This window comes from Telmatherina bonti, assembly GCF_933228915.1.
Source record: "Telmatherina bonti genome assembly, chromosome: 18".
In the NCBI taxonomy this organism is placed as follows: Eukaryota; Metazoa; Chordata; class Actinopteri; order Atheriniformes; family Telmatherinidae; genus Telmatherina; species Telmatherina bonti.
Genome location: NC_136616.1, coordinates 37,207,589 through 37,234,870, shown reverse-complemented (window position 1 = coordinate 37,234,870; position 27,282 = coordinate 37,207,589). Strand labels below are relative to the sequence as shown.

The 27,282-nt window shown below is 51.0% G+C and overlaps 1 protein-coding gene across 2 annotated transcripts in view; it reads right to left on the bottom strand.

Annotated features, from left to right (window-relative positions):
• LOC306768979 (kinesin-like protein KIF1C) overlaps nt 1-26,312 on the bottom strand; it is a 60,029-nt gene extending 33,717 nt beyond the window's left edge. For both annotated transcript variants that reach the window (XM_079257479.1, XM_079257480.1), the window contains exons 1-7: nt 25,749-26,312; nt 9,262-9,389; nt 3,339-3,415; nt 2,788-2,866; nt 2,606-2,706; nt 2,465-2,530; nt 2,213-2,391 (exon numbers count right to left, since the gene is read on the bottom strand). In XM_079257479.1, coding sequence (XP_079113605.1) covers nt 2,213-2,391; nt 2,465-2,530; nt 2,606-2,706; nt 2,788-2,866; nt 3,339-3,415; nt 9,262-9,367 — 608 coding nt within the window. In that variant the 5' untranslated portion in view covers nt 9,368-9,389; nt 25,749-26,312. The remainder of the gene's footprint in view (nt 1-2,212; nt 2,392-2,464; nt 2,531-2,605; nt 2,707-2,787; nt 2,867-3,338; nt 3,416-9,261; nt 9,390-25,748) is intronic.
• Between the last annotated feature and the right edge of the window lie 970 nt (nt 26,313-27,282).

Here is a 27,282-nt window from a genome sequence, read left to right as displayed (position 1 = left end):
CAGACCAGGGTCCGGTAATGTGGTCCCAGCCAGCAGAGATAAACCCGGAGCCATCCTGTTGGAAAGTCCCTCCTCAACCATGTCTTCTGGACGGCTGCTGAGGTCAAAGGTGGCGTTTATCCTCCGCTATCAGCAGCAGGAACCCTGCAGACTCTGATTCATGGATTTATTCCAGTATTAAAGGACAATAATGCTTCTGCATTTAAAGGTGCATTCCGTAACTTTCTGACGGTAAAACTCGTCGTCCAGGACGGGTTCGATGACACAGTGACATCTATCATGTGTATGTCTAGATCTACTGCTGTCCAGCAGCGACTCGGGCAGAGAAACGACACGATACGTTTACATCCAGGACGCGGCGTGACGTCTGGTTTAACCAGGAACTGGATGTTCTGAACACAACGCCGCTGATTCAGCAAAGAAACAAGAAGATTAAAGAGAGAAAGGATGCAGGATGGAGGCGGGAAATGGAAACAGTTCTGTGGTTTGTCTATAAAGTCGAAGAGCAGGATCATCTAAAACCTGCAGGACCAGGGCCTCCAGGACCCGGTCTGACCCCTGTTCTACCGGAAGCAGCAGGAAAGTCCAAATGCAGACGTTGGGAGTCCAGGAGGAGTTACAGCGGCTGCCCACTAGGGGGCGAGAATCACCAAAACGACCTCTTGCCGTGTGAATAAACAGGACAGGGACAGGAGGCGATGCAGGTCATGCTGCTGGTTGGAAAACCCGATGCTGACAGACGGACGTCAGAACAAACATTTAGTTTTTATTCAGAGATCACCGTTATTCCAGCTGATTTTAGTCTAATTTCAGAGAAGCAAAGACCGTACAGCTGGACCGTCTGTAAGCTGGTTTATTTCATCATAAAGTCAGTCTGAAGCGTCCGGGTCGACATTCCCACCAGTCTGGATTCCAGGCGCCGCTTTTTATACAAAACTCTGGCTAAATTTCTGGATCTGCTTCTGACGTCTGATGAAGATTAAAGACTCTGATCTTCAGACGAACGTGAATCAGAAGCAGGAGGACTAAACGTATCGTGATGAGGGTCAACACGTTAAACACCCAGAAGGACCGGCTTCCAGTCAGACGTTCTGAGAGAAATCTGATCAACGTCAGACGTCTGGAACCTGATTCAGCTCCACGTTTCACTCTGATGGAAACACACCGAGTCCTGTGTTAACAAGCAGCTTTCTTCTTCGTTGGTAAACCTCCTCCATGCAGCGGTGAGGAAACTGCTGGGTGTGAAGAAGCTCAACGTTATACAGGAAGAAGCAGAGTTTGGGTTGAAGGTAGGGTTGCTCGATTATGACAAAAACTATTATCACCATTATTTTGACTGAAATCGAGATCTCGATTATCCAGTATTTATAAACAACGCTGCGCGTCGTGGTGTTCTAGACTCCGTGTCGTACATTATAACTGTATAATGCACGGTTCCGAGTTGTTTACTTAGTTTATATAGGAACTATTTTACGTTCATTCACCTGTTAAAAGACGGCTGATCTGAACCAGCTGATTAACAAGTTGCTATGGTAACGCCCCGTAACAGAGGGATATATGACAGTGATTTAACACGTCGAACTATGTATAGGAAAATAATGCAGCCAGTTGTCGCTGACAATGGTATAAACTATGTTTAGGTGAACTTCCACAACCTACTGCAGTTATTCTACATGGACCTGCAGCCGGAGCCGACTGAGACTGGCCGCCTGGGAGTGCTTTAGGACGGGAGAGGCTCCCGCTGCTCCTTCCTTACAGTAACTGCAGAACAATATGTGCCTTCAAGTCAGTCGCCAAAACACCAGAAAAGTCTCTAATAACTCCAGTAAAAGCTGCTAGATTTGTCGCTTTTAACAAAAAAAGTCTCCAGATTTAGCGAGAAAGTCTCCAAGTTGGCAACAGTGTCTGAATGAAAGCAAAGCGGCTGTGGGAGGAGTTTACAGCACAGCGCTGCAACGCCAGAGACGCTCGATTAGCAGCTGAAGACAGCAGGAGAGGAAACTGCAGAGAGAGAAATAATCACACACTTTTAGTTTTATCATCGTTGGAAACCCAGATCGTACTGAGATTACAATCCGATGAATCGTCCAGGTCTAGCTGAAGTTTGATGCTAGCAGCGGCTTTCTGCGTGACAGCAGGAGTTTCACCAATAAAAAGACGCTTCGCCGATGTTCCACGGCGTCTCGTTCCCCGATCAGCACGTCGGACTCACCGAGCCTTGTTGCCGGCGTCCATCAGGTCCTGGATGTCGGTGAACCCGGTCACAGCCAGCTTGGACAGATCCTCCACGTAGGGCCCCAGGATGGGATGCTCCCGGACCCTCAGGGTCCCCAGAGACTTCGGGTTCAACAGATCCCGAACCCGCTCGCAGTAGATCTCCATGTAGGACACCTGCAGGTGGGGGGGCGGTGCTCAGCCAATCAGCATCCGTTACTGAGCATATGAAGGCGGGGACTGTGCTTACCTCCACGGAGTAGGTGAGGTCCGGATCTGTGTTCTGTCCCGTCCTCTGAAACAGCTCCTCACACAGCTGCAAAGGCAGAGGTTCCCGTCAGCACCGTGGCGGCGGTCCGGCGCCGGAAGCCGACACGGGCGGCGAGCTTACCTGGGGGATGATGCCTTCCTGTCCAGGCTCCTGCTTCCCCATCATGGTGTAGCTTTTCCCGCCTCCCGTCTGGCCGTACGCAAAGATACACACGTTGTATCCTGGAAACACACAACAGCAGCTTTTGCTTCATGTTTTTGGTCATTTCACCCGAACGCGTCGTGTTCTGAGCCGCGTCTCACCTTCGAAGGCGTGCTGCAGCATCTCCTCGCCGATGTCTTTGTAGACCTGCCTCTGCGAGGCGAAGCTGGGGTCCTCGGCCTGCAGAACACACTCCTGTTATCACCCACTCCAGCTGCGTGTGTGTGTGTGTGTTAAAGCAGCGGTTCTCCACCTTTTTACAACACAGTACCCATTTTTTCAGCCACGTACCCCCCAACCAGCGCAAAGTACTTCTGGTTCAATAAAAACATGAAATACAGCATTTTATTTTTTATGTTCGTCCTTTTTAACTTTAATCATGTTTCACACGTCTCCATACGCTTCGACCAGGACGCCATAGTTTACGTTGTCAAGGCAACAGTGGGGTTCAGTTCACGCCGACATCTGGGATTTTGGGAGGAAATCTAAATTTATTGGAATATATTAAATATTTATATCTTACATTTATTTAAGGATGTTTTAAAGAAAACATAAAAAAATATATTAAAATCATTTCCCGTACCCCTGGAATGTACCCCAGGGGTACACGTACCCCCGTTTGACAAGCAGTGTGTGACTGTGTGCGTCTCACCGTGGTGTGTGACCAGTAGGAGTAGTCGAAGGTGAAGTTCTTGGCTCCATCTTTGGGCTGTTTGGGGTTGGTGATACCTGGAACAGGAGGATGGATGGAAAAAGTCAGGGTCGGGGTCTAATGGGGGGTCTGGGAGCAGGGGTCCGTCCCGGGAACCTGAAGGCGGCCCACCAGCTGCCTCCCAGGAGGGGAAACGTCCACATGACGACTCCAACATTCACCGAACAGATGAGAAACACGGCGAGCGCTAAAACAGTCGCGCTGCGTCTAATAATAAACTGCCAGTGTGTCGGTTTGTTAGCAGCAGGTCAAGAGGTCACATGACGGCCAGAAGCCCGCAGAGTGTGTGAGGTGTGTGTGTGTGTGTTGTTAGCGTTCCTCCCCCGTTAGCTTCATGCTAACAGCTGTTTAGATGAGGACATTCAGGTTGTGTGCTCATGCCGCCATCTTTCCGAGGAACTGTGAGGTCGTCTGACTCGGAGACGGAAGCTCAAACGTCCCGTTTGGTCCATGAATCCAGAACCAGCTGGTTTACAGGAAGGACTTGGACTGAACCGACGGCCTGTAAAGACTCATGTGGAGAACACGGGACGTTACCGGCTGCATGCTACATGCTACACGGCAAGCTACTGTCCAATCACAGCTCAGAAAATATTGTTTCAAGTATTGATTAGACCCGGTCTGACTGCACCCCACCTCCTACGTCCCTCTTCCTCCTGAGAGGTCAGACCTGATCCAGCAGCTGGTGTTCTGGTCCTACATCCATCTAGATGGATCCACCATCAGGTTCCAGCTACAATGATCATGAATCCAGAGTCTTGGCTACAATGTCCAGGTCCAGGTCCAGGTAGAGGCTCAGGTAGAGGTCCAGGTCCAGGTAGAGGTCCAGGTCCAGGTAGAGGCTCAGGTAGAGGTCCAGGTCCAGGTAGAGGTTCAGGTAGAGGTCCAGGTCCAGGTAGAGGTTCAGGTCCAGGTAGAGGTCCAGGTCCAGGTAGAGGTCCAGGTCCAGGTAGAGGTCCAGGTCCAGGTAGAGGCTCAGGTAGAGGTCCAGGTCCAGGTAGAGGTCCAGGTCCAGGTAGAGGTTCAGGTCCAGGTAGAGGCTCAGGTAGAGGTCCAGGTCCAGGTAGAGGTTCAGGTAGAGGTCCAGGTCCAGGTAGAGGTTCAGGTCCAGGTAGAGGTCCAGGTCCAGGTAGAGGTCCAGGTCCAGGTAGAGGCTCAGGTCGTGGTAGAGGTTCAGGTCCAGGTAGAGGCTCAGGTAGAGGTCCAGGTAGAGGTCCAGGGCCAGGTAGAGGTCCAGGTAGAGGTTTGGGTCCAGGTAGAGGTCCAGGGCCAGGTAGAGGTCCAGGTCCTGGTAGAGGTCCAGGTTCAGGCAGAGGTCCAGGTAGAAGTCCAGGTCCACGTAGAGGCTCAGGTTGAGGTCCAAGACCAGGTAGAGGTCCTGGTTCAGGTAGAAGTCCAGGTCCACGTAGAGGCTCAGGTTAAGGTCCAGGTCCAGGTAGCAGTCCAGGTAGAAGTCCAGGTCCAGGTGAAGGTCCAGGTCCAGGTAGCAGTCCAGGTAGAAGTCCAGGTCCAGGTGAAGGTCCAGGTCCAGGTCCAGATAGAAGTCCATGCAGAGGTCCAGCTCCAGGTAGAAGCTTAGATAGAGGTCCAAGTAGAGGTCCAAGAAGAAGTCCAGGTCCAGGCAGAGGTCCTGGTCCAGGTAGAGGTTCAGTACCAGGTAGAGGCTCAGGTCCAGGTCCAGGTAGAGGTTCAGGTCCAGGTAGAGGTCCAGGTCCAGGTAGAGGCTCAGGTCATGGTAGAGGTTCAGGTCCAGGTAGAGGCTCAGGTAGAGGTAGAGGTCCAGGTCCAGGTAGAGGCTCAGGTAGAGGTCCAGGTAGAGGCTCAGGTAGAGGTAGAGGTTCAGGTCCAGGTAGAGGCTCAGGTAGAGGTAGAGGTTCAGGTCCAGGTAGAGGCTCAGGTCGTAGTAGAGGTTCAGGTCCAGGTAGAGGCTCAGGTCGTGGTAGAGGTTCAGGTCCAGGTAGAGGCTCAGGTAGAGGTCCAGGTAGAGGCTCAGGTAGAGGTAGAGGTTCAGGTCCAGGTAGAGGCTCAGGTAGAGGTAGAGGTTCAGGTCCAGGTAGAGGCTCAGGTCGTGGTAGAGGTTCAGGTCCAGGTAGAGGCTCAGGTAGAGGTAGAGGTTCAGGTCCAGGTAGAGGCTCAGGTAGAGGTAGAGGTTCAGGTCCAGGTAGAGGCTCAGGTCGTAGTAGAGGTTCAGGTCCAGGTAGAGGCTCAGGTCGTGGTAGAGGTTCAGGTCCAGGTAGAGGCTCAGGTCGTGGTAGAGGTTCAGGTCCAGGTAGAGGCTCAGGTAGAGGTAGAGGTTCAGGTCCAGGTAGAGGCTCAGGTCGTGGTAGAGGTCCAGGTCCAGGTAGAGGCTCAGGTCGTAGTAGAGGTTCAGGTCCAGGTAGAGGCTCAGGTAGAGGTAGAGGTTCAGGTCCAGGTAGAGGCTCAGGTCGTGGTAGAGGTTCAGGTCCAGGTAGAGGCTCAGGTAGAGGTAGAGTTTCAGGTCCAGGTAGAGGCTCAGGTCGTGGTAGAGTTTCAGGTCCAGGTAGAGGCTCAGGTAGAGGTAGAGGTTCAGGTCCAGGTAGAGGCTCAGGTCGTGGTAGAGGTTCAGGTCCAGGTAGAGGCTCAGGTAGAGGTAGAGTTTCAGGTCCAGGTAGAGGCTCAGGTCGTGGTAGAGGTTCAGGTCCAGGTAGAGGCTCAGGTAGAGGTAGAGGTTCAGGTCCAGGTAGAGGCTCAGGTCGTGGTAGAGGTTCAGGTCCAGGTAGAGGCTCAGGTAGAGGTAGAGGTTCAGGTCCAGGTAGAGGCTCAGGTCGTAGTAGAGGTTCAGGTCCAGGTAGAGGCTCAGGTAGAGGTAGAGGTTGAGGTCCAGGTAGAGGCTCAGGTAGAGGTAGAGGTTCAGGTCCAGGTAGAGGCTCAGGTCGTGGTAGAGGTTCAGGTCCAGGTAGAGGCTCAGGTAGAGGTAGAGGTTCAGGTCCAGGTAGAGGTTCAGGTCCAGGTAGAGGCTCAGGTAGAGGTAGAGGTTCAGGTCCAGGTAGAGGCTCAGGTAGAGGTAGAGGTTCAGGTCCAGGTAGAGGCTCAGGTCGTGGTAGAGGTTCAGGTCCAGGTAGAGGCTCAGGTAGAGGTAGAGGTTCAGGTCCAGGTAGAGGCTCAGGTCGTGGTAGAGGTTCAGGTCCAGGTAGAGGCTCAGGTCGTGGTAGAGGTTCAGGTCCAGGTAGAGGCTCAGGTCGTGGTAGAGGTTCAGGTCCAGGTAGAGGCTCAGGTAGAGGTAGAGGTTCAGGTCCAGGTAGAGGCTCAGGTCGTGGTAGAGGTTCAGGTCCAGGTAGAGGCTCAGGTCGTGGTAGAGGTCCAGGTCCAGGTAGAGGCTCAGGTCGTGGTAGAGGTTCAGGTCCAGGTAGAGGCACAGGTCGTGGTAGAGGTTCAGGTCCAGGTAGAGGTCCAGGTCCAGGTAGAGGCTCAGGTCGTGGTAGAGGTCCAGGTCCAGGTAGAGGCTCAGGTAGAGGTCCAGGTCCAGGTAGAGGCTCAGGTAGAGGTAGAGGTTCAGGTCCAGGTAGAGGCTCAGGTAGAGGTAGAGGTTCAGGTCCAGGTAGAGGCTCAGGTCGTGGTAGAGGTTCAGGTCCAGGTAGAGGCTCAGGTAGAGGTAGAGGTTCAGGTCCAGGTAGAGGCTCAGGTCGTGGTAGAGGTCCAGGTCCAGGTAGAGGCTCAGGTCGTGGTAGAGGTTCAGGTCCAGGTAGAGGCTCAGGTAGAGGCTCAGGTAGAGGTCCAGGTCCAGGTAGAGGCTCAGGTAGAGGTCCAGGTCCAGGTAGAGGTTCAGGTCCAGGTAGAGGTCCAGGTAGAGGCTCAGGTAGAGGTCCAGGTCCAGGTAGAGGCTCAGGTAGAGGTCCAGGTCCAGGTAGAGGTCCAGGTCCAGGTAGAGGTCCAGGTCCAGGTAGAGGTCCAGGTCCAGGTAGAGGTCCAGGTAGAGGCTCAGGTAGAGGTAGAGGTTCAGGTCCAGGTAGAGGCTCAGGTCGTGGTAGAGGTTCAGGTCCAGGTCCAGGTTAGGGATGCACCGATACTGATACCAGTATTGGTATCGGCTCGATACAAAGCGTGTGTACTCGTACTTGGTATTATTAAAATTGTACCGATACCACACTAGTCCAGCCCAGATGTGTTTGATGCTTCGGACGTGTTAAAAGAAATAAAAGCCTTGAATGTTAAAATGGGACATTTTCTGTTCCACTAAAACATCAATCCTCACTTTTAATTCAACAAGAGCTGAACTCAGTATACTAAGACAAGAGGGGACCCCCCCCCCCCCTTAACAATTCGTTCCCACGCTACGTATCCTGCTACGTTGCCAAGTCAGTAACATTCAGCTTCTTAGCAAGAAATGGTTCTCCTGCTTATTACACGGAGTAACTGCGTTCTTATGCAACAGTATCTGGTGAAAATACAACAATGCCTCCAGAATGTGGGCGTTTCCTTTTCATTATATAAACGGAGCTACCGACGGAGCAGCTCTTTGGTGGAGTTCACTGCAGCTGAAATCAGCCAGAACTGGCAACCCTGACAGGGTCAGTTAGGGCCGTTAGGACAGCAGAGTTTCTGCAAGCAGCCTGCAGCTCTTGTTAGTGGAGAGAACTGCAGCGTTGAGGATCATTATGACTTGTTTAGATGCATTTTCAGACAGTCAGAGGCTGCTTCACGAGCCGCAAGGCAGGAGTCAGAGAGCCGCATGCGATGAGGAACACGGCACTAAAAGCTGGATCTTTGTTTCAGAAGCACACATTTATAGTTGTATTGAGGTAAAATGTGCCGAATCAGAATAAAACCTGTTGAAATTGTTGGATCTGTAATGTTATTATGTTATCACGTTGTTTTATCTGTATTGGTGAGGAAACTTCAGAAAGGACGGGTCATTTATTACATCTTATAACAGCAGTAATAACCATAGTAATGTTCACATAAACACATCTGGTACCGTATCGGTGCATCCCTAGTTCAGGTCCAGGTCCAGGTTCAGATCCAGGTTCAGATCCAGATCCAGGTCTTTGTGTCTGTTGTGTCTTCATGTTGTCATAAAGAGGTGTGTGAGTGTGTTTGTACGTCTGTGTCAGCTGAGTCCATACACGTTGCCGAGCAGGACGCCCCCCCCCCCCGCAGGATGCCCCCCCGCAGGACGCCCCCCCGCAGGATCGGATAAACGAACAACACCACTTCAGCTACTGTTCTGTGCTTTAAGACGGAGGCGTGTGTGTGTGTGTGTATGTGGTGTGTGTGTGTGTGTATGTGGTGTGTGTGTATGTGGTGTGAGTGTGTGTGGTGTGTGTGTGTGTGTGTGTGTGTGTATGTGGTGTGAGTGTGTGTGGTGTGTGTGTGTGTGTGTGTGTGTATGTGGTGTGTGTGTATGTGGTGTGAGTGTGTGTGTGTGTGTATGTGGTGTGTGTGTGTGTGTGTGTGTATGTGGTGTGTGTGTGTGTGTGTGTGTATGTGGTGTGTGTGTATGTGGTGTGAGTGTGTGTGTGTGTGTATGTGGTGTGTGTGTGTGTGTGTGTGTGTGTATGTGGTGTGAGTGTGTGTGGTGTGTGTGTGTGTGTGTGTGTGTATGTGGTGTGTGTGTATGTGGTGTGAGTGTGTGTGTGTGTGTATGTGGTGTGTGTGTGTGTGTGTGTGTATGTGGTGTGTGTGTGTGTGTGTGTGTATGTGGTGTGTGTGTATGTGGTGTGAGTGTGTGTGTGTGTGTATGTGGTGTGTGTGTATGTGGTGTGAGTGTGTGTATGTGGTGTGTGTGTGTGTGTGTGTATGTGGTGTGTGTGTGTGTGTATGTGGTGTGTGTGTGTGTGTATGTGGTGTGAGTGTGTGTGGTGTGTGTGTGTGTGTGTGTGTGTGTGTGTGTGTGTATTCTTACAGGTGGTGTTTCCCTGCATCTGGATCACACACTTGGCGTTGCGTCCCGTCTCTCTGGCATTGAACGGGCGGACTCGGACCGCTACCTTCACCGATGCACCCGCCATCTTTCAGCTCCGCCCACTGCCCCTGAGAACAGCCAATCAGAGCGCACCTTGTCAAACAGAAGCCAGACATCATCATCATCCTGCCACACTCCCTCTCTTTCCCTCCTCCCTTCATTCCCGCTCTTTTTCATCTCCTCCTCCTTTTCCACTGGTTTTTCTTCCCAGGTTCCTCCTCCCTCCTCCTCCTCCTCCTCCTCATCACTTCATCCCTTTCTCCTTCCACCGCACATATGAATTTCATCTTTTCCGTTTGTTTCATCTCCTGCCAACTTTCCTTTTCTCCTCTTTCATCCTTCTCTTCCTCTCCCTTTCTTCTGTTCATTCTGTCTCACCTCCTCCTCCTCTGCTCCTCCTTTCTTCACCCTGAACTCCTCCTCGCCTCACGTTTTTTCTCTTCTCTTTACATTCCTGCCTTCTGTTATGTGTTATGTAGTCATCGCCATGGAAACCACACCGTCTCTCTTTCACCCCCCGTCTCATTGTCTCGTCTTCTCTCCCTCGTTTCGCCTGATGCTGATCGGCTCATAGATCACCAATCAATGAGGTGTTCCTGCCCCCCCGCATGCGCGCGCACACACACACACACTCAGATTGTTCAGCTTTGTGTGTTTGCAGCCGTCCGGCCTGGTGTGTGATGCGAGCTGCTTACAGGCAGACACACACTCTGTAATTTAGGCGACAGCAGCAGTAAAACTTCAGACTCCTGCAAGTCGTAGATCAGGGAACATTTTGTCCCAATGCTGCAGATCTTCATCGTTCTGCAACACGTCGCTCCTCATCTTCACCGTCTTCTACGTTTTAAACTCACTTTGTTACCTTCAGCTCTGTCAGTATGTCTCCATCTACCTGCCAGAACAAGCGCGTGTAAAATGTAAACTTTAAATAAAGTTTGATTCAAATGATTTGGATTAAAAGTAGATTTTTCAAAGATCTTGCAGAGGAAAGATGCCTCACTCTGTTGGAAAAAAAAACCCCCAGAATGGTAGAAGTTAGAGAGAAGCATCTTCCTTCAGAGGTAGTCTTCAGATAAATTCAGAACAAAATCATTCAATGAAACTTTATTTATAAACCGTTTTCTCAGCTCGCAGAGCGGAAGGATAAACTTTCTGCGACGCGTCTTCATCTCCGGCAGCGAAAAGAAACAGGAAAGTTTCTCAACAATAGTCCAACAATAAAGATACTTCTAAAGAAACGAGGACGACATTCAGGTTCGTCAGCTCTGCTCTTCCTGTGGTTTCAGGTCACATTCGTGTTTCTAACGAGGCGACGGCAGCAGAGCGACACACCCAGCATGCAATGCAAACACAGACAAATGAAGCCGTAGAGCGTCTCACTTCTCCCAGTAACGACCGCCTGCAGCAGCTAGTTAAGGTTAAGCTGTTAAGTGTTGCATGTTAGTGCTGGCGGGGTCCTGCACTGCAGCTTTACGGCTGCGGGATGGGCCCTTGGCTGCCTGGGAGTTGTGCAGTTACCGTGGCAACGGCCCCTGTGAGCATGCGGGGGACTTGCTCCTGGTGTGGATGGATCCCTAGGTATCGTTTCCTCACATCAGCACCAAGTCAGAATTTTATTTTCACTTAATGTTTCATTTGTTTTATTAAACTGCGATCAGTTAAAGAGACTGTTCAGGGAATGATGTATTTCAGGGAATGTGTGTGTGTGTGGAGGGGTGTTTGCTCTCTGTCCTTGTGTGTGTATGATTGTGTGGAAAGAGTTTGTGTCTTTATTGTTTTTAAATGTCTCGTTATCTACTGTTTGTTTTATTTCTTATGACTTGATTTTATCTTGGAAAACACTTTGTGTTGCCATGGCTCAAGAAATAAAGTCTGATTTGATTTGAAAGATTGTCAACGAGTGAGGACATATCACTCTGCCGTCACTGTGTTTGATCATGGATTAAATGTCAACAAAGTGCCGGAAAACTGAATAACATCAAAAACCCGGAAATTAAAATAAAGTCAATAACAATAAAATGAAAAAACTAAATAAAAAGCAGGAAGTTTGTTTCAGGCTCAGTTCTGATTCTGGTGCATGTTGGACCAGTTTGCGGGTTGGACCGGTTTGGGGGTTGGACCGGTTCGGGGGTTGGACCGGTTCGGGGGTTGGACCGGTTCGGGAGTTGGACCGGTTTAGGGGTTGGACCGGTTCGGGGGTTGGACCGGTTCGGGGGTTGGACCGGTTTGGGGGTTGGACCGGTTCGGGGGTTGGACCGGTTCGGGGGTTGGACCGGTTCGGGGGTTGGACCGGTTCGGGGGTTGGACCGGTTCGGGAGTTGGACCGGTTCGGGGGTTGGACCGGTTCGGGGGTTGGACCGGTTCGGGGGTTGGACCGGTTCGGGGGTTGGACCGGTTCGGGGGTTGGACCGGTTTGGGGGTTGGACCGGTTCGGGGGTTGGACCGGTTCGGGGGTTGGACCGGTTCGGGGGTTGGACCGGTTCGGGGGTTGGACCGGTTCGGGGGTTGGACCGGTTCGGGGGTTGGACCGGTTCGGGAGTTGGACCGGTTCGGGAGTTGGACCGGTTTAGGGGTTGGACCGGTTCGGGGGTTGGACCGGTTCGGGGGTTGGACCGGTTCGGGGGTTGGACCGGTTTGGGAGTTGGACCGGTTCGGGGGTTGGACCGGTTCGGGGGTTGGACCGGTTTAGGGGTTGGACCGGTTCGGGGGTTGGACCGGTTCGGGGGTTGGACCGGTTCGGGGGTTGGACCGGTTTGGGGGTTGGACCGGTTCGGGGGTTGGACCGGTTCGGGGGTTGGACCGGTTCGGGGGTTGGACCGGTTCGGGGGTTGGACCGGTTTGGGGGTTGGACCGGTTCGGGGGTTGGACCGGTTCGGGGGTTGGACCGGTTTGGGGGTTGGACCGGTTTGGGGGTTGGACCGGTTCGGGGGTTGGACCGGTTCGGGGGTTGGACCGGTTTGGGGGTTGGACCGGTTCGGGAGTTGGACCGGTTCGGGGGTTGGACCGGTTCGGGGTCTCCATCTTGCTGGAAGGATCCAGTAGAGACGGTTCTGACATCTGGTCTCTGTTTGTCCCACCTGGAGGACTGAAACGTGGACTTTCAGAGGGTCTGATTCTGGACTCTGCTCTCAGATAAAGCGACTGTACGTGTGTGTGTGTGTGTGTGTGTGTGTGTGTGTGTGTGTGTGTGTGTGTGTGTGTGTGTGTGCGCTCTGTCAACACAGCAGGACAAGATGGTGGACACAGATACTGGATTGTCCTCTAATCTGATTGTGTGTGTTTAGGTGAGCGAGCAGCCGAGGCTGAAACGCTGACTTCATGCCGCAGGCATCCCAAAACACACACACACACACACACACACACACACACACACACACACACACACACACACACACACACACATGCGACCAGCGGCTAACAGCAGCTGAACCAGTTCAACCAGACGCAGCAACCAGCTGTTCATGGCAACATTTCCAGCTTCAAAGAAAAACTTCCATCATCGTCGTCTTGTTGTGGCGGCGCTCGACGCTCTGCCGACCAATCAGAGACGGAGAAGTAGGGCAGGAAAGTACACACCACCCAAACACGCAGAGCGGACACGGAGGACCACCAGGAACAGAGACTCCTGTTGGACTCCGGTTTCAACTTCAGACACAACAAAGTAAAATAAACCCACAAAACTTCTGTTTACATGAACGCATCACAGCCAGCAAAACAACATAGTAAACAAATAAATAAAACAACAAACGTCCAGAATAACACGCAGAATTCTACAGCAGGAGGGTTTTATTATTAAAACCGTTCCACCTGGTGAAACAAATGAAGTAAAAACTACTCGGCAACGCAGAGAATGTTGATTTACTTACAGGAAAATACATCAAATAAGATAAAGATAAATAAAATCTGGAATACATTTAAACAGCTTCAAATCATAAAAGCTTAAAATAAAAACTGAAAACAAAGTAAAAAAAAATCTACCGTAGATAAACAAAAAATAAAACCTGAAACAAAGTGTCCGCTGGACGTCCAGCGGCCCGTCTGACGTCCAGCGGCCCGTCAGACGTCCAGGGGCCCGTCAGACGTCCAGGGGCCCGTCAGACGTCCAGCGGCCCGTCAGACGTCCAGGGGCCCGTCTGACGTCCAGCGGCCCGTCAGACGTCCAGCGGCCCGTCAGACGTCCAGGGGCCCGTCAGACGTCCAGCGGCCCGTCTGACGTCCAGGGGCCCGTCAGACGTCCAGGGGCCCGTCTGACGTCCAGGGGCCCGTCAGACGTCCAGGGGCCCGTCAGACGTCCAGGGGCCCGTCAGACGTGCAGCGGCCCGTCTGACGTCCAGCGGCCCGTCTGACGTCCAGCGGCCCGTCTGACGTCCAGCGGCCCGTCTGACGTCCAGGGGCCCGTCAGACGTCCAGCGGCCCGTCTGACGTCCAGCGGCCCGTCTGACGTCCAGCGGCCCGTCTGACGTCCAGGGGCCCGTCTGACGTCCAGGGGCCCGTCAGACGTCCAGGGGCCCGTCAGACGTCCAGCGGCCCGTCTGACGTCCAGCGGCCCGTCTGACGTCCAGCGGCCCGTCAGACGTCCAGGGGCCCGTCAGACGTCCAGGGGCCCGTCAGACGTCCAGGGGCCCGTCAGACGTCCAGGGGCCCGTCTGACGTCCAGGGGCCCGTCAGACGTCCAGGGGCCCGTCAGACGTGCAGCGGCCCGTCTGACGTCCAGGGGCCCGTCTGACGTCCAGGGGCCCGTCTGACGTCCAGCGGCCCGTCTGACGTCCAGCGGCCCGTCTGACGTCCAGCGGCCCGTCAGACGTCCAGCGGCCCGTCAGACGTCCAGGGGCCCGTCTGACGTCCAGCGGCCCGTCTGACGTCCAGCGGCCCGTCTGACGTCCAGGGGCCCGTCAGACGTCTAGCGGCCCGTCTGACGTCCAGGGGCCCGTCTGACATCCAGCGGCCCGTCTGACGTCCAGGGGCCCGTCTGACGTCCAGGGGCCCGTCAGACGTCCAGGGGCCCGTCTGACGTCCAGGGGCCCGTCTGACGTCCAGGGGCCCGTCTGACGTCCAGGGGCCCGTCTGACGTCCAGCGGCCCGTCTGACGTCCAGCGGCCCGTCAGACGTCCAGCGGCCCGTCAGACGTCCAGGGGCCCGTCTGACGTCCAGCGGCCCGTCTGACGTCCAGCGGCCCGTCTGACGTCCAGGGGCCCGTCAGACGTCTAGCGGCCCGTCTGACGTCCAGGGGCCCGTCTGACATCCAGCGGCCCGTCTGACGTCCAGGGGCCCGTCTGACGTCCAGGGGCCCGTCAGACGTCCAGGGGCCCGTCTGACGTCCAGCGGCCCGTCTGACGTCCAGCGGCCCGTCTGACGTCCAGGGGCCCGTCTGACGTCCAGCGGCCCGTCTGACGTCCAGCGGCCCGTCTGACGTCCAGGGGCCCGTCAGACGTCCAGCGGCCCGTCTGACGTCCAGGGGCCCGTCTGACGTCCAGGGGCCCGTCTGACGTCCAGGGGCCCGTCAGACGTCCAGGGGCCCGTCAGCATGTTTTCACTCATCGTTCTTCTCTTCATCCTTCTGGGTCCAGAGTTCTGGTTCTGGACAGTTTCACTGAAAACTGATCAAAGAAAACGTCCCACGGGGACACGGTGGACGTCCTGCACGCAGCTTATTGATCTGAGGATGTCTGATGGTCGTCCTGACGTCGCGCTCATGCAGACATGCTCACACGGCGGTTCCCAGGAGGAGGCCTCGCCACAGGAATGTGATAATGAACGGTCTCATACCACACCCACACACACACACACACACACACACACACACACACACACACGCGCGCGTGCGCGCGCCAACGAACACACCCAGCTAAAGATAGCCGTCAGCTCGCACCATTTCCCACTCGGGCCGCTGTGTGACGTGACGTCTCTTCACCCTGTTCATATGACAACGCAGCACGCGGTGCCTTCACACGCGGTGGGAAACCTTAACGCTGCGGCCTCAGACGGAACAACAGCCTGGAGCTGTGGGACGGACACAGTCAGATGACTCGGCGGTTTCTGGTTTCCAGTTCATTCTGATCCAAGCGAGCCAGAAGAACAACGACACCAAAGCGGATCAGAAGGTGGACTTCCGTCTAGGTCTCGGCTGCAAAAGACGTCAGAAAACTCCCGTTTCCGTCACACTGAAACCGTTTTCAGGTCCCAGATGGAAGTCACAGTCCAGGTAAATTAAAGATGGCCGACTTCCCTACAAGCGTGTCTGGGACCAGATTTCACTCTGACCCAGTTCAGCGGAGATGGGAAGTAAACGGGTCCAGTTTCAGATCAGGTCACCAGACCCCAACAGACACAGTCCCGTTCACACAAATCCATTACATCTGAATCACAACCAAACAATCTGCACAAATTCTGCACCAGGTTGCAGAATCCGGGCAACAAGCTCCCAAAAACATTTTCTCATTTTACTTTTTCAACATCTAAATTAAGGCAGCTAAACTACAGCAAACTGCTTGAACTGGTACAAAAGTTTGCTATGAACTTCTGCAGGTAAAAACAGGGGAAAAATTCCCCAATCATAAAAAAAAGTACATTTCAGAGACGTAGAAAAGGGTTTTCAGAAGCGAGAAGGTAAAACTTTGACAGGCTTAGAGGTTGTGATGGGAAGTTCAACTCTTTTTAAAGATCCAGCTCTTTTGTCTCTCTTAAAGGAGTCGATTCTTCATTTAGTTCCACTCTGAGCTTCTATTATAATCTGATTTAGCTGTTAGGAACAGTTTTTTTTATTGATAAGCTGTTTTTATGTAGGGTTTGTCATCAAAGCCTTATTTTTGTGCATTTCTTTCATTTAAAAATAAAGTTATGTTTCATATTCTAATTGAATCTTTACGTGAAAAACTGAATGCAGAACCACACAAAGTAAATCCCACCACACTTCCTGTCCTGATAGGAACAGGACTGTTCTACATGGTGCCATAAGGGCCAAAGGGTTTTTCAATGTTTTCCTGCTCCAACCGACTCGACCCAAACTAAACGGATCCAGCAGCCAAAGAAGTTCTGCACAACGACTCATTCAATCAGGTGTGTTGTTGGGATATGTTGAAAACCTGCAGGGCCCTCGTGGGACTGGTATACTGGTGTGATTCTGGTCTTCCCTACTACAGAATAAGTCATCCAAGGTGCCCATCACATCAAGTCCCACCCCTTCTAGCGATTTGTCTCTTAGACAGGGATCAGATTTTCTTGTTCACTAAAAAGAATCGGCTTTTAGAACCGGCTCGTTCATGAACACATCACCAGCTGCCGCTACCAGATCCTTCATATGATCCAGATCTCATCATCATTCCAGCCCTTTGTGGTACCAGACCCTGCGGACCACTGCAGAATGCAGTGTTGTCATGGCAACAAGCTAACAATAAAGAGAAATAAGAGTAAGAGTACATGTTTCCACTGAGGAATGGAGAAAGAAAAGCTACGACTCTCAGACTGGTAGATCTAAAAGGGACTGGTAGGTCTAAAAGGGACTGATAGATCTGTAGAAGACTGGTAGATCTAAAAGGGACTGGTAGACATAAAAGGGACTGGTAGGTCTAAAAGGGACTGGTAGGTCTAAAAGGGACTGATAGATCTGTAGAAGACTGGTAGATCTAAAAGGGACTGGTAGGCCTAAAAGGGACTGGTAGGTCTAAAAGGGACTGATAGATCTGTAGAAGACTGGTAGGCCTAAAAGGGACTGGTAGATCTAAAAGGGACTGGTAGACCTAAAAGGGACTGGTAGACCTAAAAGGGACTGATAGATCTAAAATGGACTGGTAGATCTAAAAGTGACTGGTAGATCTAAAATGGACTGGTAGATCTAAAATGGACTGGTAGATCTGTAAAAGACTGGTAGATCTAAAATGGACTGGTAGATCTAAAAGGGACTGGTAGACCTAAAAGGGACTGGTAGATCTAAAATGGACTGGTAGATCTAAAAGGGACTGGTAGACCTAAAAGGGACTGGTAGATCTAAAAGGGACTGGTAGATCTAAAATGGACTGGTAGATCTGTAAAAGACTGGTAGATCTAAAATGGACTGGTAGATCTAAAATGGACTGGTAGACCTAAAAGGGACTGGTAGATCTAAAAGGGACGGGTAGATCTAAAATGGACTGGTAGATCTAAAATGGACTGGTAGATCTAAAATGGACTGGTAGACCTAAAAGGGACTGGTAGATCTAAAAGGGACTGGTAGATCTAAAATGGACTGGTAGATCTAAAATGGACTGGTAGACCTAAAAGGGACTGGTAGACCTAAAAGGGACTGGTAGGTCTGAAGGCACTCCTGAACCAGAAGACGTGTTTCTGACGGACAACGGCTTGGTGGACATCTTGGTTTATAACTTCCATGAGCAGATAACCAGAGTGGGTTTCTATGGGGACGTGAAGCTGAAGCTGCTTTTACTCAGGAAGTTATAAAATCAGCTGAGGTTATAAATCCTGTTATCAAGAAGATTCTGGAACCTCAGACATTAACTCAGATTCCACCAGAAGATGGTCTGGTGGTGGAGAATCTGAGTTTCTAGAAACATCACCTGGTGAGGAGACGTCCTGATTAGTGAGGAGACGTCCTGATTGGTGAGGAGACGTCCTGATTGGTGAGGAGACGTCCTGATTGGTGAGGAGACGTCCTGATTGGTGAGGAGACGTTCTGATTGGTGAGGAGACGTCCTGATTGGTGAGGAGACGTCCTGATTGGTGAGGAGACGTCCTGATTGGTGAGGAGACGTCCTGATTGGTGAGGAGACGTTCTGATTGGTGAGGAGACGTCCTGACTGGTGAGGAGACGTCCTGATTGGTGACGAGACGTCCTGATTGGTGACGAGACGTCCTGATTGGTGACGAGACGTCCTGATTGGTGACGAGACGTCCTGATAAGAGGCGCAGCGGATGTTGAGTAGAAAAAATCAGGATTTGATCCGCCTCATCTTCGTCGGTGTCCTCAGCAAACGCCAGCGGCATGCACCACAGAGGAAGAACTGCAGCTACATGCTAACACTGATGCTAACTCGCTTTCCATTGGAATCCACTAGCATGAGCGCTAACAGCAAATGTTTATATCACACACATGGTCCTGCTCCAACCTGATCCAGGCGAGTCCCGCTCCAACCTGATCCAGGTGAGTCCTGCTCCAACCTTGATCCAGGTGAGTCCTGATCCAACCTGAGCCAGGCGAGTCCCGCTCCAACCTGATCCAGGTGAGTCCTGATCCAACCTGATCCAGGTGAATCCTGCTCCAACGTGATCCAGGTGAGTCCTGATCCAACCTGAGCCAGGCGAGTCCCGCTCCAACCTGATCCAGGTGAGTCCTGATCCAACCTGATCCAGGCGAGTCCCGCTCCAACCTGATCCAGGTGAGTCCTGATCCAACCTGATCCAGGTGAGTCCTGATCCAACCTGATCCAGGCGAGTCCCGCTCCAACCTGATCCAGGCGAGTCCCGCTCCAACCTGATCCAGGTGAGTCCTGATCCAGGTGAGTCCCGCTCCAACCTGATCCAGGTGAGTCCTGATCCAGGTGAGTCCTGCTCCATCCTGATCCAGGTGAGTCCCGCTCCAACCTGATCCAGGTGAGTCCCGCTCCAACCTGATCCAGGTGAGTCCTGATCCAGGTGAGTCCTGCTCCAACCTGATCCAGGTGAGTCCCGCTCCAACCTGATTCAGGTGAGTCCTGATCCAGGTGAGTCCTGCTCCAACCTGATCCAGGTGAGTCCTGATCCAACCTGATCCAGGCGAGTCCCGCTCCATCCTGATCCAGGTGAGTCCCGCTCCAACCTGATCCAGGTGAGTCCTGATCCAACCTGATCCAGGCGAGTCCCGCTCCATCCTGATCCAGGTGAGTCCCGCTCCAACCTGATCCAGGTGAGTCCTGATCCAGGCGAGTCCCGCTCCATCCTGATCCAGGTGAGTCCCGCTCCAACCTGATCCAGGTGAGTCCCGCTCCAACCTGATCCAGGTGAGTCCTGATCCAGGCGAGTCCCGCTCCATCCTGATCCAGGTGAGTCCTGATCCAGGTGAGTCCCGCTCCATCCTGATCCAGGTGAGTCCCGCTCCAACCTGATCCAGGTGAGTCCTGATCCAGGCGAGTCCCGCTCCATCCTGATCCAGGTGAGTCCCGCTCCAACCTGATCCAGGTGAGTCCTGATCCAGGTGAGTCCCGCTCCAACCTGATCCAGGTGAGTCCTGATCCAGGTGAGTCCCGCTCCATCCTGATCCAGGTGAGTCCCGCTCCAACCTGATCCAGGTGAGTCCTGATCCAGGTGAGTCCCGCTCCAACCTGATCCAGGTGAGTCCTGCTCCATCCTGATCCAGGTGAGTCCCGCTCCAACCTGATCCAGGTGAGTCCTGCTCCATCCTGATCCAGGTGAGTCCCGCTCCAACCTGATCCAGGTGAGTCCTGATCCAGGTGAGTCCTGCTCCAACCTGATCCAGGCGAGTCCCGCTCCAACCTGATCCAGGTGAGTCCTGATCCAGGTGAGTCCTGCTCAAACCTGATCCAGGTGAGTCCTGATCCAGGTGAGTCCTGCTCCAACCTGATCCAGGTGAGTCCCGCTCCAACCTGATCCAGGTGAGTCCTGATCCAGGTGAGTCCCGCTCCATCCTGATCCAGGCGAGTCCCGCTCCAACCTGATCCAGGTGAGTCCTGATCCAGGTGAGTCCTGCTCCAACCTGATCCAGGTGAGTTCATCTTCCACGTTCTGGGTTTTGTGCTGCTGTCCAATCGGCTGAGAGCAGAATCCAAACAACACCCAGCTAAAAATAACCCGTCACACTCCGATAGCTGAGATGGCAGCTGAGAGCGGCTGTAGCCTCTCAGGCTAACTTTAGCCCGCGGAGCAGCGAGGACCCGGGCCTGCTGGTTCAGGTCTTTCAGTCTGTTCAGGTCCTGCTGGTCCAGGACGCCTCCAGCAGTAAAACAAACAAGCCGGAGCATCTAACCCACCTGCAGCTACATGACAGTCCAGAAAGCTGTTTACACCCATCAGATAAACAACGTGAACTTTAAAACCTCCGGGTCACGTTAACGCCGGCGGGAAGCTGCCGGGAGGAAAACGCTGCAGTTAAAGCGGACATTTCTACAGACATGTTGGCAGGAGCCAGAAAGCTGAATGTCCACCAGGACTGCACGATTATCAGAGCTTTAAGTGGAACAAAGTGGTGGAACTCCCTTCATGACTTGCTGTCAGTTTGACCTGCAAATATGGGACCAAAACATGGCTGATACTTACATGTAGAGCTATAAATTGATCTATAGATTAATAGTTTTATAGCACAGAAATGACAAAAACAAACACAGTAAGTTCCAAATCAAAGCCACATTTGCCAAATTCAAAGTACGATGGAGACACTTTGATGAACTTCAAGCCTCATTGCTGGACATTAAAAATAACACTGAGAAGTAAATACATTAAAGTTTATTAACCCTTTCATGCATGAATTAATAATAAAACAATGAAACATTTTTCGCATTTTTGTGAAAAATAAAGAAAACACTGAAGTGTTTTATTTACAGAAATACCCTCCGCATTCATGAATATGCAGAAAAAAGCTTGTAAATAAACAGGTTTCCACTACAGGGTCACTATGCATGAAAGGGTTAAAAATGTTATGTAATGTTACAAACTGCTGCAGGTTGGAACATTACAGCCTCCATAGTTTCTTTTCTCCGCCTTTCATTTAATCCAAAGCACACTGACCAGACAGAATGGCGTGAACAACGTCTAAACTGGTCTTAACAATACATTCATTGTGAAGCGACTTTTTTTTTTCTTTTTTTTTTCTTTTTTGTAAATAAAAGTCAACAAATATAAGATGTAATCTGTGGTGAAGTTGTGGGAGGGTATACTGATTGCTGAAGAAAGCTGGTAAAAGTCACAGTAAAAAGTAGTCCCGGTATGCTAAGGGATTCAATTAAAAAGTGCCGGTACTGCATACCGATGCGTACCGGCACACTTAAAGCACTGATTAGGACAAAAATTACAATCACGATTATTTTGTCTGAAACTGAGATCTCGATTATCTAGTATTTATAAACAACGCTGCGCTTCGTGGTGTTCTAGACTCCGTGTCGTACATTATAACCGTCTAATGGACGGTTCCAGTTGTTTAATCCACTTTTACCGTTCATATAGGAACTATTTTACGTTGGCCTGGATGTACGTTTTATACCAAACAACTGCTGTCAGGCTGCAGCGCGTTTCTCTCATCCACCTGTTAAAAGACGGCTGATCTGAACCAGCTGGTTAACGCGTTGCTATGGTAACGCCCCGTAACGGAGGGATATTACAGTGTTTAACTGGCCGAACTATGTATAGGAAAATAATGCAGCCAGTTGTCACTGACAATGGTATAAACTATGTTTAGGTGAACTTCCACAACCTACTGCAGTTATTCTACATGGACCTGCAGCCGGAGCCGACTGAGACTGGCCGCCTGGGAGTGCTTTAGGACGGGAGAGGCTCCCGCTGCTCCTTCCTTACAGTAACTGCAGAACAATATGTGCCTTCAAGTCAGTCGCCAAAACACCAGAAAAGTCTCTAATAACTCCAGTAAAAGCTGCTAGATTTGTCGCTTTTAACAAAAACAGTCTCCAGATTTAGCGAGAAAGTCTCCAAGTTGGCAACAGTGTCTGAATGAAAGCAAAGCGGCTGTGGGAGGAGTTTACAGCACAGCGCTGCAACGCCAGAGACGCTCGATTAGCAGCTGAAGACAGCAGGAGAGGAAACTGCAGAGAGAAAAATAATCACACCCTTTTATTTTTATCATCGTTGGAAACCCAGATCGTACTGAGATTAAAATCTGATGATTCGCCCGATTCCAGTCAGACCGATGAGTCTGACTGGAAACATGCATGAAGCGTGTTGCAGCAGCTGGAGACAAAGTCACCTGAACAAACCACAGACCGTATATGAAAGATGGACGGAGCCTCCGGCGGTTAAAAGTGAAGCCTATGCGGAAGTGCATAAAACTGCAGTTCCCCCTTCATCCACTAGGGGCTGTTATCTCCGGGTTAGCTCGGTTAGCTCTTAGCTACAGAAAGCTCGGAGTTCGCTAGATGTCAATCATCCACCATGACGCTCACAGCCCCCCTCTCAGCTCCACCTCTTTGCCCATATTTGTATTTTCCAGGTGAGACGACACGCATGCCCCTGCCAAGATGGTGATGGTAGGAACCGCCCACCGAGCTTCAATTCAGCTCTTCAGAAACCTACGGGTGACGTCACAGAGGCTCCGCCCATCTTTATATACAGTCTATGGGAGGGACACCCCCAAACCAATCAGGTTAACAGCAACATGACTGGTTTAACTGGGAACAGGTCAGTAACATGACTGGTTTAACTGGGAACAGGTCGGTAACATGACTGGTTTAACTGGGAACAGGTCGGTAACATGACTGGTTTAACTGGGAACAGGTCGGTAACATGACTGGTTTAACTGGGAACAGGTCGGTAACATGACTGGTTTAACTGGGAACAGGTCGGTAACATGACTGGTTTAACTGGGAACAGGTCAGTAACATGACTGGTTTAACTGGGAACAGGTCGGTAACATGACTGGTTTAACTGGGAACAGGTCGGTAACATGACTGGTGTAACTGGGAACAGGTCGGTAACATGACTGGTTTAACTGGGAACAGGTCGGTAACATGACTGGTGTAACTGGGAACAGGTCGGTAACATGACTGGTTTAACTGGGAACAGGTCGGTAACATGACTGGTTTAACTGGGAACAGGTCAGTAACGTGACTGGTTTAACTGGGAACAGATCAGTAACATGACTGGTTTAACTGGGAACAGGTCGGTAACATGACTGGTTTAACTGGGAACAGGTCGGTAACATGACTGGTTTAACTGGGAACAGGTCAGTAACATGACTGGTGTAACTGGGAACAGGTCGGTAACATGACTGGTGTAACTGGGAACAGGTCGGTAACATGACTGGTGTAACTGGGAACAGGTCAGTAATGTGACTGGTTTAACTGGGAACAGGTCGGTAATGTGACTGGTTTAACTGGGAACAGGTCGGTAACGTGACTGGTTTAACTGGGAACAGGTCAGTAATGTGACTGGTTTAACTGGGAACAGGTCGGTAATGTGACTGGTTTAACTGGGAACAGGTCGGTAACATGACTGGTTTAACTGGGAACAGGTCGGTAACATGACTGGTTTAACTGGGAACAGGTCGGTAACATGACTGGTTTAACTGGGAACAGGTCAGTAACGTGACTGGTTTAACTGGGAACAGATCAGTAACATGACTGGTTTAACTGGGAACAGGTCGGTAACATGACTGGTTTAACTGGGAACAGGTCGGTAACATGACTGGTTTAACTGGGAACAGGTCGGTAACATGACTGGTTTAACTGGGAACAGGTCGGTAACATGACTGGTTTAACTGGGAACAGGTCAGTAATGTGACTGGTTTAACTGGGAACAGGTCGGTAATGTGACTGGTTTAACTGGGAACAGGTCGGTAACGTGACTGGTTTAACTGGGAACAGGTCGGTAATGTGACTGGTTTAACTGGGAACAGGTCGGTAACATGACTGGTTTAACTGGGAACAGATCAGTAACATGACTGGTTTAACTGGGAACAGGTCGGTAACATGACTGGTTTAACTGGGAACAGGTCGGTAACATGACTGGTTTAACTGGGAACAGGTCGGTAACATGACTGGTTTAACTGGGAACAGGTCGGTAACATGACTGGTTTAACTGGGAACAGGTCAGTAATGTGACTGGTTTAACTGGGAACAGGTCGGTAATGTGACTGGTTTAACTGGGAACAGGTCGGTAACGTGACTGGTTTAACTGGGAACAGGTCAGTAACGTGACTGGTTTAACTGGGAACAGGTCAGTAACGTGACTGGGAATAAAAAAAACATTTCAGAGTCTCTCAGATGGAAAGATGAACAGAGCTTCACCAATCTGAGACAAAAGTTTGAAGATCCACCATCTGCCATGTGGAATCAACAGACTCAGGGAAAAAGAAGGAATCTCTGTGTGGAGGGGAAACAGACACCTCTGTTCCAGTAAACTAATTTTCAGCATTGATGGAGCTTCCCAGATGTGGAAGCTGCCCACGCCATCGGCACTAATGCAACCCCATCCCATCAGAGATGCAGGCTGATAACAAGCTGGATGCTCCCTCTCCTCTTTAGTCTGCAGGACACGCCGTCCATGCTGTCCACAAACTATTCCACATCTTCATCCAGGTTTCCACTCAGAACATTTAAAATGAGCTTTGGTCCAGAGAAGACGGCGTGTTTCTGGATCCTCTTCACATATGATGGAGCTTTAACCTGCATGAACTGGGTTCACACTGGTTTCTGGAAGCTTCCTGAGTCCATGCACTGGTTTCCAGTAGAGAATCATGTCTGCTGTTAATGTTCCCAGCATACAGAGATTCCTCCTGATTCTCTGAATCATCTGAGGATTTTCTGTAGATGACGGGATCTAAATGAACTGAGACTTTACTAAAATTATTCCACAACGTTTACATGAGGTTGTTGAAGTTCTGTTGATCTTTCTCTGAGAGACTCTGCCTCTCTGAAATCCTCCTTTTACACCCAGCTACTGAATTCTAATTCAACCTTATTTCATCTTATTTCATGTTCAGCACATCAGTCCATTGTCGTTGTTTTAGAGTACTTTTGGATGGAATTTAACTTCAGCCTTGTCCCATGCATACAGAGATTCCTCCTAATTCTCTGAACCCAGTCATGTTACTGACCCGTTCATAATAAACCTAATTAGATGTTTGTGATTTGCTCCGGCAACTTTTCCAGCCTTTCGCTGCAGCGGTTATCAGATGTGTTGCTGCACTAGATTCTGTTGGATGAAGTCTCGGTTTCATCTGTTTTTCTGCAACATGACGAGACATTTACGTGTTACAGTCTCTTTGTTTCTTTTAGGGTTCAGGTTAAACCTAAAATGTAACTTTGATCCAGTTTTAATGCATTTTAGCTCCTAAATATTCCATTTACATGCATCATGTTTTCATCATGAAGATGTTTTAACACCCAGCTGTGGTTTAAATTCTGCTTGTTGACTGAAAACACATAAATCTGCAGCAGATTTAATCAGAAACATCATTCTGTTGCTGTTTCTGTAGGAAAAGCTGCTTTAAGAGGAAAAGTTAAAGATTTCCTGGAGCTTTAATCATCTGACTTTATCTCACTGTCACTGATTTTTATCTTTTAAACAAAAACAAATAAAACTTTTAAATGTCTCTTTACTTAGAAATATCTGAACTTATTGTGTAAAATAAGTTTTTGTTGAGTTTTTACAGCAGATTTTACTTGTTTCTGTCGCGTTTTATCAGTAAAACTTGTAAACTTTGAGCTTTTGCTGCAGTTTCAGACACTTTGGGACGACCCGGTTCTGACTGGACCACGTCCCGGAGCGGGACTCACCTCTACGGTCCGGAGAAGCGGAGAGTCTCGTGGAGGCCACGCGCGGGTCGGGTCAGCGGGTCCCCATGTCCCGGTCCGGGAGACAAATCAAAGCTCCAATAAATAAATAAATACAGAAAGTCCAGCTGGCGGAACCGCCGTGGTTCCGGTTCTGGAGCAGGCCTGGCGGTGCTGCGGGGTGGGGGCGCTGCTTTCAGACCCCCACCTGAAGGAAAAGTTCCAACCCGGACCACCGGGTCTGATCCGGGACGACGGAGAACTTTCCCCCGCTGACGTCACCGTCCGGTACCGGAGGCCGGAGTTGGACCGGACCGGAGAGGAGGGGGAAGAAAAGTTGAGGCCCGCCGCGGGCCCGGCCCGGGGATTCACGGAGGATCCGGTTCTGAAAGTCGGTGATCCGTCGAGTCGGTCCGGGAGGGGAGGGGGGCCGAACCGGAACCGGGTCAGAACGGAAAGTTGGACCGGAAAATGGAGGAGAAGAGAGGCTGGCCGGTGGCCTGGCCGCGCGGCGGGAGAGTGCGTGTGAGTGCGGGCGCGTCCCCGTGATGGGACGGAAAGCAGCCGCTCTTCCTCCTCCTCCTCCTCCTCCTCCTCATCCGGCTCCAGAGGGTCAGCACAGAGATCCTCCACACACACACAGAGCTCTCACTCTGACACGCTTTCAGAAAACCTTCTTCTGTGTCAACTCTGCTTCCGGGTTCTGAGCCAATCACAGCAGCGCAAACTTACAGCTCATATTTTATTTCTAGTTTTATTTGCTGCTTTTTTTTTCTTTTCATTTCAATTCAACTTTATTTCTACAGCGTCACATCCCGGCGATGCCACCTCAAGACGCTTTACAGACGCCGTTTTATCATAAAAGTTTAACTTGGATTCTTTATGTCCATCCGACAAGAACTAAAAACTTTGTAGTTTTAAGTTTTACAGCTTTTATAGTAAAGAAATGAAATATTTTATGAAACACATCTGTTTTCTTCCAGTTTTGTGCTGCATCTCATCAGAATGACGGATTGGTTCAAACTCCAGTCGCCGTGACAACGAGTGGCGTGTCGCTGCATTCATCTCAGAAACGTCGACGTTTTCTACGTTTCAGCAAACCTGCAGTCTAACTGAGACCTTCAGACTAAAAGGAGAGAAGCTTGCCTGCTCCGAACACGGTTTAGATCAGCGGTGCTGAAGTCCGGTCCTGGAGACCTCCTCCAGCTGTCTCCCGACTCCAACACACCTGACTTCCCTCACCTTCTGCTCTGCTGTTGCCTGGCAACCAGACATTCGTCTGATTCATAGAGCAGAGCTCTCCAGCTCCATCCTGCAGGTTTTAGTGTTTCCCTGCTACAACACACTTGATTCTAACAACGAGGTTCTTCCAACAGCTCTCAGTCTTCTGCATCTGCTTGTTAACGAGACACGGGTTGCATCAGGTGTGTTGCAGCAGGGAAACACTAAAACCTGCAGGATGGACCGAAGTCGGAGAGTCCTGGTCTAAAAGTTGCAGCTCTACAACTGGACTGGTTTAGATTCTATCAGCTGACTT